At 42.3% G+C, this 16,198-nt stretch overlaps 1 protein-coding gene across 1 annotated transcript in view; it reads right to left on the reverse strand.

Annotated features, from left to right (window-relative positions):
* Positions 1 to 1,358: 1,358 nt before the first annotated feature.
* Positions 1,359 to 16,198, reverse strand: part of LOC114050783 (cytochrome b561) — a 35,057-nt gene continuing 20,217 nt past the window's right edge. The window contains exons 2-6 of the mRNA XM_027872701.1: positions 9,107 to 9,324; positions 5,628 to 5,726; positions 5,204 to 5,307; positions 4,527 to 4,684; positions 1,359 to 4,243 (exon numbers count right to left, since the gene is read on the reverse strand). Coding sequence (XP_027728502.1) covers positions 4,051 to 4,243; positions 4,527 to 4,684; positions 5,204 to 5,307; positions 5,628 to 5,726; positions 9,107 to 9,311 — 759 coding nt within the window. The 5' untranslated portion in view covers positions 9,312 to 9,324 and the 3' untranslated portion in view covers positions 1,359 to 4,050. The remainder of the gene's footprint in view (positions 4,244 to 4,526; positions 4,685 to 5,203; positions 5,308 to 5,627; positions 5,727 to 9,106; positions 9,325 to 16,198) is intronic.

Consider the following 16,198-nt stretch of genomic DNA (forward strand, 5'->3'; position numbering starts at 1 on the left):
GAACTATCATGGCGCAGCAGAGTGCTGGACCTGAGTTCAAATCCTAGCTCCAACACTTAATTATCTTTGTGCCCTCCGGGCAAATAATTTAACCTCTCAGCTCAGAACCCACATCCGTATCACCAGGGAATGACACCAACTATCTTTCTCAAGGTTGTGAGGAAAGGACTTTGTAAGCTTTAAAATGTTATATAAATGAGGGTTAATATTATACTAATTGCTTCATGGACCATCTGGTGCTGCCTCCTGGCTAAGAGGCATATGATCCTTTGAAATTCCAAATGGAGGTTTTTAAAAAATAAGAAGGGAGCCTGGGGAAGATGAATGAATCCAGAAAGCAAAGGAAGCAGATTTAAGGGACAATTGATTAAAAAAGGTTAAATTAGATGTAGTCTAAAAATATTTTCATACACCTAGAGAAAGCTGGCAATGGAAATGGGAGGCCTCAGAAAGGTACTGAAGGGGTAAGATTATAACACTTGGGGCTTGATACACTCAAAGGCAATGGATGTATAAGTGCTGGATGATGGGGACAAACACCTAAAGGCCTAGAGTTGTATAGGTGATGAGATAAAAAACATGAAAAAAAGTTCCTCCAAAGAGTCTGAAAGACAGGGAGTTGAGGGGTGATGAAGTTTAATGATCCCATTACCCCTTTAGATTTCATAGTTTCAGAATTGTAATGGGCTAAAGAAATTGTCTGGTCCACCCTATTATTGCCCTGAGCAGAAACCTAAGACCTGGAGAGTGGCCTCTCATTTAAAAGGAAGAAAAAATATCCATGGAGAATGCCACTAGGCCTCCCTAATTTTACTTCATACAGGTGTACCCTGTCAGGAAAATACCAGAACAGAATACCCCTGAAAAAGTAAAATTAAAAGAATTCACCGCAGGTATCTCTAAAATTGTAAACTCCCTATTAAAATCATTTTACTGATAATGCTTTTCAGGAATGTCATCCACCTCACAAAGTGAAGTGTGGTCAGTTACCCTCAACATTGTCATCACCCAAAGGAAAATGTAGTCTGAACACTGGGGAAAACTTCTTGCCAATTAACTTATCAGCATCTTGTAGAACCCACACCCATGAGACATTCTAACTATACATCCAGAAAGCCATAGTCCTTACTTCAAGGGGAGCTGCCATAGCTTCAGTGACAAGTTGGGTAGAAGGGAGATCAGGTTACCTGTTGGGCCACCTCAGTTCCTGATGTCATGAGAAATAGTATTAATTGTTTTACTTATGTTCCCAAAACTGTTTCTTTCTCTTATCCCAGGTGGCATCAACTTCATGTATATTTTGGGCCTGGAAACAATGGCTCCCATATTGCTGTAGTAAATTGAAGAAAAAAAGGCAATAGATTTGCTGCAGACGTTTATTGAATTATCTGTTTTTTACACCAACACAAACATATTTCACAGAAGACTGACTACTAGCCAAATATAGGGGGGTTTTCTTGGGGGGTGGGGTGGAGGAGACAAAAGTTTCCTGTAAGAATTACCCTAGAATTTTGCTGACTTGGAGAGCCTCCTGATTGACCTAAAACTTAGCTCCTTTAAAGTAAATTTGGGAGAAAAATATAACTTGGCAATAAGCTATCAGCCAAAAGCTACATTTTCCTGTGGACTGTCATTCTGTTTAAAATGATTATATAATTATATTTTGGCAATTTGTCCAAGATGCAACAATCCCATATAGAAATTAGGTGTTCAAGTGGCCAGGGGACTGTAGAACCTAGACAGGAATAGTACCTGACCCTGGCATTTCAATGTAAGTCAGACATTAATATCCTAGGGTCTAAGGGAAGAAAAGAAGAGCATCCTTCAAGGGAGGAGCCCACAGGCAACCCCCTGCTACAGTATTGGGGAGAGGAAAGACTTAACAACTGCCTGACCCGAGAAGTGACTCATTTATTTGGAAAGAAAGTATTCCTACCCACACCCCTGCCTATGGAAAAGATTATTTTTTAATGGAAATCTGAACGCAGAGGAGCACAGTCAGAATGAGCAGCCTCTCTTAAAAGAAACACTAGCTGTACTGCTGCTGGAGACAATTTCTTCATTAAATAAACTGCCCGAGTCCATCCACCTCAAAGACTGGTCAAGAGTAAAACACAAGCATCCACACATTGTGCTGTGTTGTTCAAATCACAAGCAAAAGGGGGGAAAAAAGGCTGGGGGGGTGAGGGGGAATTATTTGCCAAGTCCAAGACTGATGCTCTAATCATGTTATTTTTGGACTTGGGTCAAACAGTGACTCAGATTACAGCACAACACGCTTTCAGAGTGGAACATCAAATTTAAAACCTGGGGCTCACACACTTAAAAGACTAGTACAATTCTGACTTTGTCCCTACTGCTTCCAGATACCCCAGGTAGAATACAGAGAAGCAGAAGCCAAGCCAGCTCTAATACCATCTTGGCAGAAGCTTTGCTCACAGGGTGAATGAAGCAGTACCAGACCTCATGTTCTATAACAACTGAAGCCTTTCATTCAATATCAAGGGGTTTGGAACCCCAGTTTCCCTTTGCAAGGCAGTGTCAAACTTATTTGGCAAACAGCCAGCCTCTTCCTCCAGTGCCCAGGACTCCTAAGATCCAGGCCAGTGGAGAGGGAAAAGACCTCTACCACCTTCCAAAGCCAGATTGAGGCAGGCTGCAAGAAAACCTATCCTATATAGCATGTGAGTAAACAGTCCTAAAACTAGTACCCACACCCTATTATACCTGTCTTTTTTAAGGAGAAAAAGCTACACTGTAGGAGCTTAATGGTCCTGTGTAAAACCAAATACTTAATGACACCATTCCATCACCACAGCAGTGGGGGAGAGGAGCACAAAAAAGAACAAGAGTCACAAGGCCGTAACTTAGCCCTGAGAACATCACTCTGAGCACAAATATGTTTTCCATGTGATCTCAATTGTTTCCCACTGCCAAAGGCTGATGCTTTGTTTGGAACAGCTGAATGTTTAGTTTGACTTTGGTGTAAGCACGGAGAATGGCCTTTGGTGCCAATTTGTGAATACCTGAGGCCCCTGGTGCTTTTCCTCAGACTCCTGCCACCAGAATGTCCTTCTCAATGCTAGGCCCAGCATCCCTAACCAACCTCTATCTTAGCAATACAGAGCTCTACAGCTTCTCCTCAAGTCGGGCTTCCTAGCCAAGGAAATCAGAACCCAGAACCCCAGTTCCTTAACAGGGAACTTTTCTTGAAAATATGTGTTTACTTTAGAGCAGTGGTTCTCAAAGTGTGGTCCAGGGACCCCCGTGGTCCTTGAGACTCTTTCAGGGGATCTGTGAGGTCACATGTCATGAGGTATTTTCAGAATAGCAAGGCATTTTAATTTCTAATCCAGTAAATAACACAGTTATGACCCACATAAACAAAAGCTTTTTAGGGGGTCTTCAACCTTAAGAGAGTAATGGGGTCCTGAAGCCAAAAAGTTTTAGAACCATTGCTTTAAAGCCACCTTCAGAAGAGCTAATGGTACAACAGCTGTGCAAGTAATGACTTCAGGCATCACTTTCCTCACTTTCCTCATCTGTAAAATAATGGTGTTTCCCTTTCAGCTCCAAAAGACCTTGTTAATTGAGCACCTGAATGCTGAACCACCTTTTTGACCGGTAAGTCTCTAAGGATCCTTCACCCTCTCTCTGCAAGTCCCCTGCTCCTGGGCTGGCTCTGTTTGAGGGCAGGAAGAGCTGCACGAGGTGGACAAGCTACTAATTTTGCCAAGAGGCAAGGTATGGAGAAGGAAAGCAAAAGGACAAGAGGAAGTCTGGGAGAGACAAACTAAGCCTCCAGCAGCCAGGGTTAGACACTGAGTATCATTCAGACTATCCCCAGTATCAATCCTGGGGCACCTTTCCCTTAATATCCTGCTACTCCTCAGGAATAGCTGTGGTATTCTGTGATCTCTGAGAAGGACAGCAGGATGACCACGACAGGAAGGAGGGAATACAAAGACCTATTCCAACACCCACATGGAACTGAAGAGGTTCCTCAGCACACACCCACTACCCTCCTCCCATCATGGCAAGCTCCAGCCATCACTGAGAGCTGGGGCTGTCCCCTTCTGTCAGAGTCTTGAAGTCCATGGACAGCGCTTGCTCCTCAGCCCGGGGGGGCCGAACCCAGGCCTCTCTAGTCAGGATGTAGAGCACAACCACAGCAAAGCAGATCAGCAGCAGGCCCAAGATGTTGGCCAAGATGCCCTCAGGGTGGAACGTACTGTACTTGTTCCTGCAGGATAGAAGGAAGAAGGGATTGGTGATGTCACCACACACACACACACACACACACACACACACAGCCAAGATCACATTAATACTACAGGAATATCAAAACCAGTCATCCCAACCCAGCCACAACCCCAGTGGATCCAAGCTGCGGCGTTATCCAACTCTGCTGAGAAGGCTAAACCAACAGCAAAGGATGCTGCTTCCTAGGAAAGCTGAGGCTGTGAGAAACCTGCTCAGGACAGTGGGACCCTGCCCTTCTATATCAGTAGTCAAAGGTCACTCACATGAGCCCAAATAGCAGCGCCTCCTTGATACCCAGCAGGGTTGTGCCCACAGAAAGGAGGAAGATGGTGGCGCCAAAGAAGATATGCTGTGGGCGATATCGGTTTCGAAGGGAGAATGATGCTCCAGGGAACAGGAAGAAGCTGAAGCCCATTAGCCACTGGAAGAAATGTAGAGACAGTGCAAGAGTTAAACAAAGAAAGGAATTCCCTGCTTGCCTGCTGGGTCATTTGTGCTGCCTAGTTTGACACTGTTAAGACAATGCTAAGCCCATCATGGAAGACTGCAGACAACACGAATGGAAAGGAGTCGATGCCCCCAAATGCTCAAGGTTCACCTCAGTCACAATCACACTCCTAATTCCATAAAGCCCAAGCCTGGGACCAGCCATGAGCTGGGAAGGGGCCCAATAGCTGCAAGGCACCATCCCCCATCTCCTTCCCCACTCCCCAAATCAGTCTGATTTTGGGCTAATTCCAAACTCCTGGGGAACAATGCCTTCGGGGCCAACTGCAGCCGTTTACAGCACCGTTGGCTGTGCTAAACTGGAGCTCAGCCTACTCTGTAACCTGTCAGACTGGTGTTTTTACCATCTTTCATGCCCTCTCCAGTTAGCTGCTCTGAAATCCCTCCGGGGTTATCTGTGAGGCAGAGAGGCAGGAACAGCAGAGGGACTCACCTGCACTAAATAGAGGATGAAGACGAGGAGCCCACACCAACTGTGCAGACTATACAGATCAGCATAGCTCATCTTCTTGTGATACTCAAACACAGCCACAAGTCCTAGAAGTTGGAGGACATGAGAATACAAGGTTACGCATGTTTTTTAGGGGAACTTGGGGGAAAGGGGAAGAAGATGAGGGATGAGCTCACAGGATTTATTCCCAGTCCTGCTCCCACCTTTCCCAAATGTGTTAAGAGGAATAAGCAGCATCCTCGGAGTACTGGCACTAAGGTAAAAATTTGCTTCCAGGGTGGGTAGTGTGCCTAACTGCAGCTTAGAAAAGTGTCTGCCACCTCAGATCTAGAAACTAGAGGCGAGGAGAGGGTATGGACAGTCAGTCGTCATCCCCCAGAGGGAAAGAAACCATCAGGGGACTCACCGACCAAAGCGATGACAAGAGCAAAGATGTGCAGCAGCCCATGCAGAATCTTTGTGGTACGCTTGGCCTCATTCCTGAAGACCCGGTAAACTAGTAGAGCTTGTTTGGGACGAGAAAAGGGGCAAAGTATACCAATGAGTTTCCTGCTGCCCACCTTTCCACCACGTGCTGGCAGTTCTTTCCTCTCCCCTTACTCACCCACCTAATGAAACATTTGTGGGGCCTCCTGCCCAACAACTAAGCCCAGAACCTCCCTCAAACAGAAGAAGGGTGTCGGGTGACTTTGAGCACTTGTCATTTTCTCCCAGTAGAGTAGATAAAACCAACAGGTTATGACCAGACCCAAACCAGAAATCATTCAGAAATCTCTTTTGCTTTCAAATACAGGAATCTTCCAGTTGCTTACCTCTCTCATCCTTTCCTGTGCCCCTAATAGAAAAAAAAAAGGGAAAGGGCTGCTCCCCCCTTTCTCTTTCTCTTCAGATGTAGCAATGAGTCCTAACATCTACTTATCCTTTATAGACAACAGCCCCCCAAAAGGGATTAAAATAGCCTCTATTCCCTACATATGTATGTATACACACACACTCACACACACACACACACACCCCTTTAATCCCCAACTTAGCTGAACACTGATCATACCTGTTGATCTCCTTTGCCCACCAATGTGGCTATGAATGAGACAGTCCTTAATTTTATTAAGTTAGCACAGAAAATGATTCCATCCTTGGCCCCAGTCAGATAGTGCCTTTCACTGTTCTCACACATGCACCCCTAGATCCCATATTTTTCTAAATAAATCCTTTTATTTCTAAGTGAATACCCACCTGTGGCCCTGAGGAACTGTATTCAGGATCCATGAAGGAGGAGGGGAAGAAGGGTTAGGAAAAAACATCAATCTATAAGCATTTGTTAAGTGCTCACCACTCTGTTATGTACTACTAAGCTTACAGAGTCAAAAATAAAACAGTCCCCACTCTCAAGGACCTTACCATTCATCAGAGCATCAGGGCACCACACATATAAAGAAGGATATATTTATAAAATGCAAGGTAACTGGCAAGGGGGTGGGGAGGGGGCAGTCTAGCAGCTTAAGGAAGGAAGGCTTCATGTAGAAGAAAGTGGCTGAACTGAGTATTAAGGGAAACAAGGGATTCTAAGAGGCAGAGATAAGGAGGCTCAGGCTTGGAGCAGGGCCAGCAGAAAGGCACCACGATGAAAGATGGAGTGCTACATGTGAGGAACAAAGAGAAGGGCAATTCAGCTGAACCATCGTGTGCAGGAGGTACATAATTAGGCAGGACAGGTAGTTTGGGGCCAGGTTGTAAAGGGCTTTAAATGCCAAACAGAGGAGTTTCTATTTGATGCTATAGGCCACAGGGAACCAATGTAATTTATTGAGTAGAAGAGTAATATAATCAAACTCATGCTTTAGGAAATTCACTCTGACAGCTATGTAGAGAATGGATTGGAAAGGGGAGAGACCCGAGGAAGGGAAATCAATTAGACGTTTATTGCAATAGTCCAAGTGAGAATAGGAAGAGAGGAAAGCACAATCAGAGCAGGCTAAAGGCCTGAAAAAGCACTGAGGGGTGAAGGTAATGGAAGTTCCAGTGAGAGCAAAGAATAGGTTTAGGAGGGATGAGACACAGGGAGACAAAGAATAAGGGGAAGTCATGGCCAGAAAGAGTTTTTTACTAAGGAAGTAGGACACATGTATAATGGTGAGGTCCAGGGTGTGCCTGTCCCTGAGTATAGCTCTGGTGGATTGAAGGAGTAGGACATAGTATTTAAAGAGAGAAAATCAATTAGGAAGAAGACTTTTGAGAGTCCCTGGGTCAGTAAGGAGTTCAAATCAGTCAATACTTAAAAATATTAATTCAGGCTATTCACTAGAAGTCAAATACTGTAGCTGAAGCTTAAGTTCTTTGGCCACATAATGAGAAGATGGGACTCACTGGAAAAGACCCTAATGTTGAGAAAGATTGAAGGCAAAAGGATACAGGACAGCAAAGGATGAGAAGAATACAGAGCATCACGGAAACAACAAACATGAACTTGAACAGACTTGAGAGGCAGTGAAGGACAGAAGGGTGTGGCACGCTATGGCCCATGGGGTCACAAAGAGCTGGACTCCACTGAATCACAACAAAAAAGGATTATCTTGCTGAGGTGAAGGCCCATTTGAGATTAAATTAAATAAATTCTCCCTCCCCAACTTCAACCCTAAAGTAAACCAATTCTGCGCTGTCCTCTACTCGTGAATCCTTTGTCTTACTGCTGCTCACCAGTTGCCAAAGCCTAGTTCTTTCTAAGACTTTTATAATTTACCTCCTCACCAGCAGACCCAATTGGCTCCACTGGGTGATTCCCTACAGCTCAGTTCAGCAGCATTTGAGTAGGAGCGGAGGAGGTGGATGACAGAAATTGCACCGGGCTGGGATCCGTCAGGGAATAAGGATCAATATGGTGGTACAAAGGATTGGAGAGTAGGAATCAGTCTAGATGGGGAAGGGAGGGAAGTGAAGCTAGAGCAAGGCCTGAGAGAGCACTGGGGGATGGAAGAACTGGAAGTCCCGATAAGAACAAGATTTGGAAGGGATAAGGCAGAATAACAGAAGGTTATCATCTGATAAAGGGATTTTGGAGGTACCTAAAGTATTCCAAATTACCTGATCCCTTTAGAATTCAACTTATTATGACTCCTGTAAAATAGTGCCTGTGGCCAGGGGCAACTCTGAATTAATTTCCCAGGCCCCAGTGAAGAAAACTAGCTACTATCAGCTCTCATTTATCAAAGCAAACAGACTACAGCCTCATATGCAAGTGGGAGAGAGAATAAACACTGCAGTTTTCAACCCCACAGGGAAATAATTCTGTTTTGTTTCACCATCTTTTAGCTTTAAATGTCATTTCGAGAACCTACTCTACTTATGGGACCAGTTTCTCCAGAATGGTCCATTCTCCTTTTCTTTACCCCCAAATAAGTAAACTATTGAGGGAGACAGCCTCAATTTACAGCCGTCGTCCTACCAACCTTCCTACCGAACATATACCTTTACTGCTTATCTATGAAGGAGATTAAGGTACTACGGCACTCTTAGAAAGTAATTGTACCAATCCAAGTATAACATGCACACCTCCCCTTCCCACCTGAAGTCTGTACTAAGGGACAAAGCTTCCCCTCCTGATTCTGGTTTCTAATATTCCTAAGTCCCAAGCATCTGGGCTGTCCTAACTCTGACTTGAGCCTCCTACTTCAGCTCCTATAGCATATCTCTCTTGAGGTAATGAGGTCTCCCAGAGCTAACCCCCTTGCCGCTCCCCAAAACAGAAGGTATCTTCCCAAGAAATTCTCAGATATACCCAGAAACTATAGGCAGAAAGAGGATGGGTCCTCCCCAGGCTCACCCCCATGGAAATCAGTGGGTTATGTTACGACACCTCCCACTTCTCTTGACCCTGCCAGGACTCACCATCTCCCTGCAAGAAGACCATGCCTATGACCATGCAGAGTGGATGCACGTTGAACTGAAGGGCACTCTCCCAGGCAAGGCCACCACGGTAGAGGCCAAGCCACGCTCCGGTTATAGCCACCACAGTCAGGCCCAGAATCTGGGACAGAGCCACAAAGTAGGGCAGTGCTTTGGGAGTGGACACCATGCCTCCAGCAGCCTCCATCCCGGGGTTTACACTGCAACCAAAAGGAAAAGGACTCAAAAAGGCAGCCCACCACCTCGAGACAGATCCAATTCCCCAGCTTACCCACTACCACCTCCTCCCAGAGCCTCTATTCTCAAAGAAAGGTTCCCTATTCTTCTCAGCCACTTAAAGGAGTTCCTCAGCTCAAGAGCCAAAAGGGACCATAAAGATCATCTACTCCAACTCCCCTCATCTTACAGGTTGAGGAAACTGAGGCCCAGGGAGGTTAGATGGTTAGCCCAAGGGCATACAACAAATTATTGGCAGAACAAGGTTCAAAAGAAGGTCCTGAGTCTTTCCACTATTATCACATTGCCACTTCTGCCTCTGAGCTATTTCATACCTGGATGAAGGTGACTACCACGAACCCATCGAGAACTCTTATTCCTACAAGTATCATTCCCCCTGAAAGGCCAGTGTAATAGAAAGTACAATGTTTGGAGTGCAGAGACTAGAGTTCAAATTTGACCTCCACCACCTGCCCAGTTGCAACATACTTGCAATAAAAAGTAACACTCTCTCTGAGACTTACTTTTCTCAACTGGAAATGGAAATATGGAAATAAAAATAATCTTTCTCACAAGGCTGAGGTGAGGGAAGATACTTTGCAAACCTTAAAGTGCTACGTAAATGTATATTGTTATTATTACTCAGGTATAGATTGGACTAGATAACTTCTGAGGGTTTCTTCCAACTCTTAAAGATTTTATGACTGTACTGCCCTCATTTTACAGATTAGGAAACTGAGGTTCAGACTCCAAGATCACTAAGATAGTCAGGGGGAGAGGTGAGACATAAATAATAATAGCTAGTACTATATATATAGTACTATATATATATATACATACTTTAAGGTTTGCAGAGTTCTTTATATATATATTATCTCATTTGATCTTCATAATAATCCTGTAAGATAGATGTTATTATTATCCCCATTTTAAAGATGAGAAAACTGAGGAAGACAGGTTAAATGACTGCCAGGATCACACAGCTACAAAGTACCTGGGGCAAGATCTGACCTCAGGTCTTACTGACTCAAGTTCAGCACTATTCATTTCACCACCGAGCTATCTAAGCCTTCTCACTATCAACAAAGCATGAACAAGGACATCAGAGGGCCTTAAATGTCCAGAAAGTTTAGTCATTACATTACAGGTGATGCAGTATGGTAGTGAATGCTTTGGGTTTTGTTTGTATGTCAGTATAAACAGTTTATACTTCAATTCTTGGAAGGGAGAAACCACATTCCTAATTCACTGTTCCTATTTCTAATTCACTGTGCTAACCCATTTGGTTCTCCTCAAGTAAGGACACTGGTTTTTTGAAGCCCTACTGAAAAGGTATGTGTATGGGGTAGAAGTGGAAATGGGGATGTATTTTTACTCTCTGGGGAACTTGGGCACAAGGAAACCTGAAGAAAGCAAGAAACACAAGAAACCCAGTACTAACTCAGTCTGCCAACTTAATTTATGTTAAGCATCTCCTTAAAATTACAAACACTGGGTGTTTTAATTCACCCTGGGTGAATTAAGCTGAATTCACACCTTTATCAAAGCAAAGTCATTCAAACTAAGAGCTTTAGCTGAGGATGGTACATAAGAACTAGAGTAACAGAGAGGAATAAAATAGACCTTTCTACATGTATATGGGACTGAACCCTGCCAGAAGGTAGCTTGAAGGCAGTGGGTGTCTGGAGTGATAGAGAAGCACACAAAGGAAGGTGGATTAAGGCCACAAAAAGAAACTTTGCACTTTTGCCTAGGGTCCTGGCAATGCCACTATACCCTAAAAATTACTGCTATAAACCAGTGCCTGAGCGAAATTCAAAGGATGAGTTTGAAATGTTGCTAAACTTCAGCTTTCTCCAATTCAGCCTAATCCAGGAAAAAAAAACAAAAAACAAAAACAAAACCCTAGGCTGGCCTGGATTTCATATAAGAACCTGATTGGAGTTCACTCTTCCAATCCTAGCTGAGTGATCTTGGGCAAGTCACTGAGCCCAGGCTCCAATATAGCTTGTACTCTCTACCTCAAAGAACCGTTGTGATACTCAAATGAGAAGAGGTATAAGAGAGTGCTTTTGTCATTGCAAAGTTCTTTATAAATGTAAGATAATAGTATTTAAATTATCAGCTTCATCTTAGCCCTAATGACCCACTTAGAGCCTATCCTCCAGTTGGCCTTTTCTTTCTGTCAACTTAATAGGGTTAAAGTGAAGCCTCGGAATGGAACTGGAAAGTATGGAGTACCTGCAGTTTTTGCTTGTTTTGAATTGGATAGCCCGAGCTTTGTCACAAGTCAAAGCAGGCTCTTTACACCTTCTTGCGGTGACAGAGGATCTGAGCTGCATTTTTCTGCTTCATGCAGCATCTCAAACCAATCCTAACTATGAGGATTCTGGAGTAAGAATTGAGCAAGCATGTTTGTTGATGGCATCTGGCACAGAAAACAGCCTGCTTCGGCCGGTAGCAGTGTCTTCTCTAGTCATGACAATAACGAAACTGCATTTACATCAGAAGAGCCAAAAGTAAATAGGAATTAGGGCATGTGGACAAAGTGTCCTCAGAATGTTGATTTCTTGTCACCAAATCTTTGGTGCTCTCATTGCTTTAATTAGAGGTTTTCCAATGAAAGACTTGACCAAGACAAAGCTTTAAGGTTAATGTTATCTTTGAATCATAATCACAGCTAACTTTTTAAAAGTGGGCTTATTTTTTCATATAAACATTTCTCAGATCCTTGAGTCCATAACTTCAAACCTGCATCTTTATTTTTATCCTGTAGACTCCTAGATGTAATGTGCCGTTTTCTCACAAACAAGCTGAAGCGCTCTCTCTCTTCCCCTCCACCTCCAGGGCATTAGTAGTTGTTACATTCACAGATACGCACCTCAGCAGCCATCTACCCCAACCCACAACCAAAAAAGTAGCCCCACTATACCCAACATCATCCAGCCCAAGCTTCATGTCTTCCAATGAGGAGGAACCCACTACCTCTTGAGGCAAACCACTTAAGGATAGTTTGCATTGTTTCACATTTTATTCATTTCAGCTCTCATATGTTCAAGATATCTTCTTCTGTGATTATTTTAAATGTATGAGGTTGCAGCCAAGTTGTAGAGGGCTTTAAAAGACAAACAGCGACATTTACATTTTATCCTAAAAGCAACAGGAAGCCAGTGGGATTTTGAGTAAGGTAGTGAGACAGTCATATTTGCATTAAGAAAATCACTTTAGCAGCAGTAGGGAGTATGGATTGGAGTGGGAAGAAACTTAAAGCAAGAACACCAATTAAGAGGCAATCATTGCAACAGTCTAGTAGCACACATTCTTGCTGACCGGGTTTATTAAGTCAACTAGCACTTATTAAGTGTGTGCCAAGCACTGGGAATATAAAAAAGTTAAAAGACAATTCTTACTCTCAAGAAGTTCCCGCTCTAGTGTAGTAGATAACAGGCAAACAACTATATACAAACAAATTATCTTCAGGATAAACTGGAGATAATCAACAAAAGAAAGGCGCTAGCATTATGGAGGATAAAGAAAAGCTACTTGTAGAAGATGAGATTTTAGCTGGGATTCAGGAAAGCTAGGGCATCTAGGTAGTGTAGTGGGTAGAGCACTGGGCCTGGAGTCAGGAAGACACTTCCTAGCTGTGTTTGTGTGACCCTGGGCAAGTCACTTAACCCTATTTGCCTCAGTTTCCTCATCTGTAAAATGAGCTGGAGAAGGAAATGGAAAACCACTCCAGTATCTTTGCCAAGAAAACCCCAAATGGGGTCACAAAGAGTCATATATGACTGAACAACAACAGGGATACCAGGAGGTAGAGGAGGGAGAGAATTCCAGATATGAGGAAAAGGCAAAGAAAACGAACAGGAGGGTCTTATGTGAGGAATTAATCTGATTTTCTAGTTGGTTTTTTTTTTTAATTTAAAATTTAGTTCATTGATCCTTTTTTTTCTATTCTGTTAATGTAAATGTAGCCCTCTCCCCAAAGTGGGCTTGGCAGTCCCTTAGACAGCCCCATAATGCTGTGTATGGGTAAAGAAACATGACTGCTGATTAGCTAAGAAACTGCTGGGAAAGAAAATCAGGGAGAGAAGGGGGGTCGGGGGAGGAGGGAACATGAACTTCAAGGGTCAAACAAGATAGCTTCCATCGTTTTCCATTAGCTGGCCCGTGGAGTATTGTTTTTCACCAATTAGCAGTTGTCATCTCTCTACCCATACACGGCATTAAAGGGCTATGTCCTTCAAGGGACTTCTCTTTCACATAGTTGACTTTTTTCTCTGATATGTTTTGTGAGCCACTCATTATGCAGGACATCATTATTAAATTTCTGTTTAAGTTTGTATCTTTTGCTTGTATTCCCTGTATCCAATAATGTTTTACTGCATTATGTCCTACTGAGGGTGTATTTAATATTTTTTTCACATTTATTTATAATTTCTCTATGTCCAGGACATGACCCATGTCTGTGAAAGTATAGATGATACTGATAAATATGTATATTTTTAAAGGTTCACATTGAAAAGGTGCCATACATTGTATTTTTCTGTTATTTCCTTTACATTGATTTTTATCCTTTTCCTCTTCTAAGTCACTACTTTGTTCCTGTAATTCATTTTGCTTATAGTATTTTGATGGTATTTTCCACATGTTCTCCATCTCTCCATTCTATTCACCTCTCCTATCTCAAGTTCTTTAAGTTATTTTTTTTCTCTTTATTAGGTATTCCACATTCTTTTGATTCTTTCTTTTCCCTGTCCACCTAAATATATAGTTCAAAATTTATCCTTTCCTCCTCACCAACCTCTTGGCTTAAGTAACATTCTTCTGTAGTACCCTCTTCCAAGATGTATTCATGTATTTTGTCCTCATTCCTATCCCCTAATCTATTCTTTTTCTTTTTTCCCCACTTAACCAATTATATGTAAAAGAATGTTTTCAACATTCACTTTTATAAGATTTTGAGTTCCAAATTATTTTCTCCCTCCCTTCTCCCTCCCCCAAGACGACACGCAATCTGATATAGGTTATACATGTACAATCATATTAAACATAATTCCACATTAGTCATTTTGTGAAAGAAAAATCAGAACAAAAGGCAAAAACCAAAAGAAAAAAAAAAGAGAAAACAGTATGCTTCAATCTGCATTCAGATTCCATAGTTCTTTCTCTGGCTGTGGATAGCATTTTCCATCATGAGTCTTTTGGAATTGTCTTAGATCACTGCATTGCTGAGAAGAGCTAAGTCTATCAAAGTTGGTCATTGTACCATGTTGCTGGGACTATGTACAATGTTCTCCTGGTTCTGCTCACTTCACTCAGCATTAGTTCATATAAGCCCAGGTTTTTCCTGAAATCCTCCTGCTCATCATTTCTTATGGAACAGTATTCCATTACAGTCATATGCCACAACTTGTTCAGCCATTCCCCAACTGATGGACATTCCCTCAATTTCCAATTCTTTTGCACCTCAAAAAGAGCCCCTAGAAATATTTTTGTACATGTGGGTCCTTTTCTGTTCTTTTTATGATCTCTTTCGGATAAAGACATAGTAATGATATTCCTGGATCAAAGGGTATGCACAGTTTTATAGCCCTTTGGGCATAGTTCCAAATTGCTCTTCAGAATGGTTGGATCAGTTCACAATTCCACCAACAAGGCATTAGTGTTCCAATTTTCCCACTTCTCCAACATTTATCATTTTCCTTTTTTGTCATATTAGCCAATCTGATAGGTGGGAGGTGGTACCGCCGAGTTGTTTTAATTTGCGTTTCTCTAATCAAGTGATTTAGAGCATTTTTTTAATATGACTATTGATAGCTTTAATTTCTTCACCTGAAAACTGCCTGTTCATATCCTTTGACCATTTGTCAACTGAGGAATGCCTTGTATTCTTATAAATTTGACTCAGTTCTCTACATATTTTAGAAATGAGGCCTTTATCAGAGACAATGGCTGTAAAAGTTGTTTCCCAGCTTCCTGCTTCCCTTCTAATGTTGGTCTGTGTTGGTTTGCTTGTGCAAAAACTTTTTAATTTAATGTAATCAAAATATCCATTTTGCATTTCACAATGTTCTCTATCTCATTTGTACATAAATTCTTCTCTTCTCCATAGATCTGACAGGTAAATTATTCCCTGCTCTCCTAATTGCTTATGGTATCACCTTTTATGTGTAACCCCTAATCTATTCTTAAATCCCATTCATGGGACATACTGTTACTGTTACTTAAGCAACAAGCAACAAATTAAGCACAATTAATAGAGCACCAGGCCTGGAATCAGGAAGGCCTGAATTCAAATTCAGTCTCAGACACCATGTGACCCTTTAACCTATTTACCTCAGTTTCCTCATCTGTAAAATGGGGATTACTGTAACCATTATTGTGAGGCTCAATTGAGACAATTATATTTAGCACAGTGCCTGGCACATAGTTAAGTGCTATATAAAGGTTAACTATTGTTATTATTAATATTATCCTTTAGTCAATGTCCCTTATGAGGCACAGTTTCTTAGATACAGAATTTATTTTCTGTTTATTTTGGTAATGTCGCTTTTGCTGTGCCTCATTTTGGAAATACCAATTCATCAGAAAAGTTGTAGAAGGAGTTACCCAGCATCCCAAGTCAAAAGACCCACCTTTACCATGATCACTAACCACTTCTAAGGCTAGGTTATCCTCTCTCTGATTCTATGTTCCCTTCTTCCCAGCTGAATGCTGGTTGGCTCCAGTGATCCATAACATCCTCTCTCCTGACCTAGAAGGGCCTGTCTCCTAGCTACTTGCAAAATTTACTTGTTATTGATTCTGAAATTTAATCAACATATGCCTTGGTGTATTTCTCTGACAGTGATC

Source organism: Vombatus ursinus, unplaced genomic scaffold, assembly GCF_900497805.2.
Source record: "Vombatus ursinus unplaced genomic scaffold, bare-nosed wombat genome assembly UNPS02014801.1, whole genome shotgun sequence".
In the NCBI taxonomy this organism is placed as follows: domain Eukaryota; kingdom Metazoa; phylum Chordata; class Mammalia; order Diprotodontia; family Vombatidae; genus Vombatus; species Vombatus ursinus.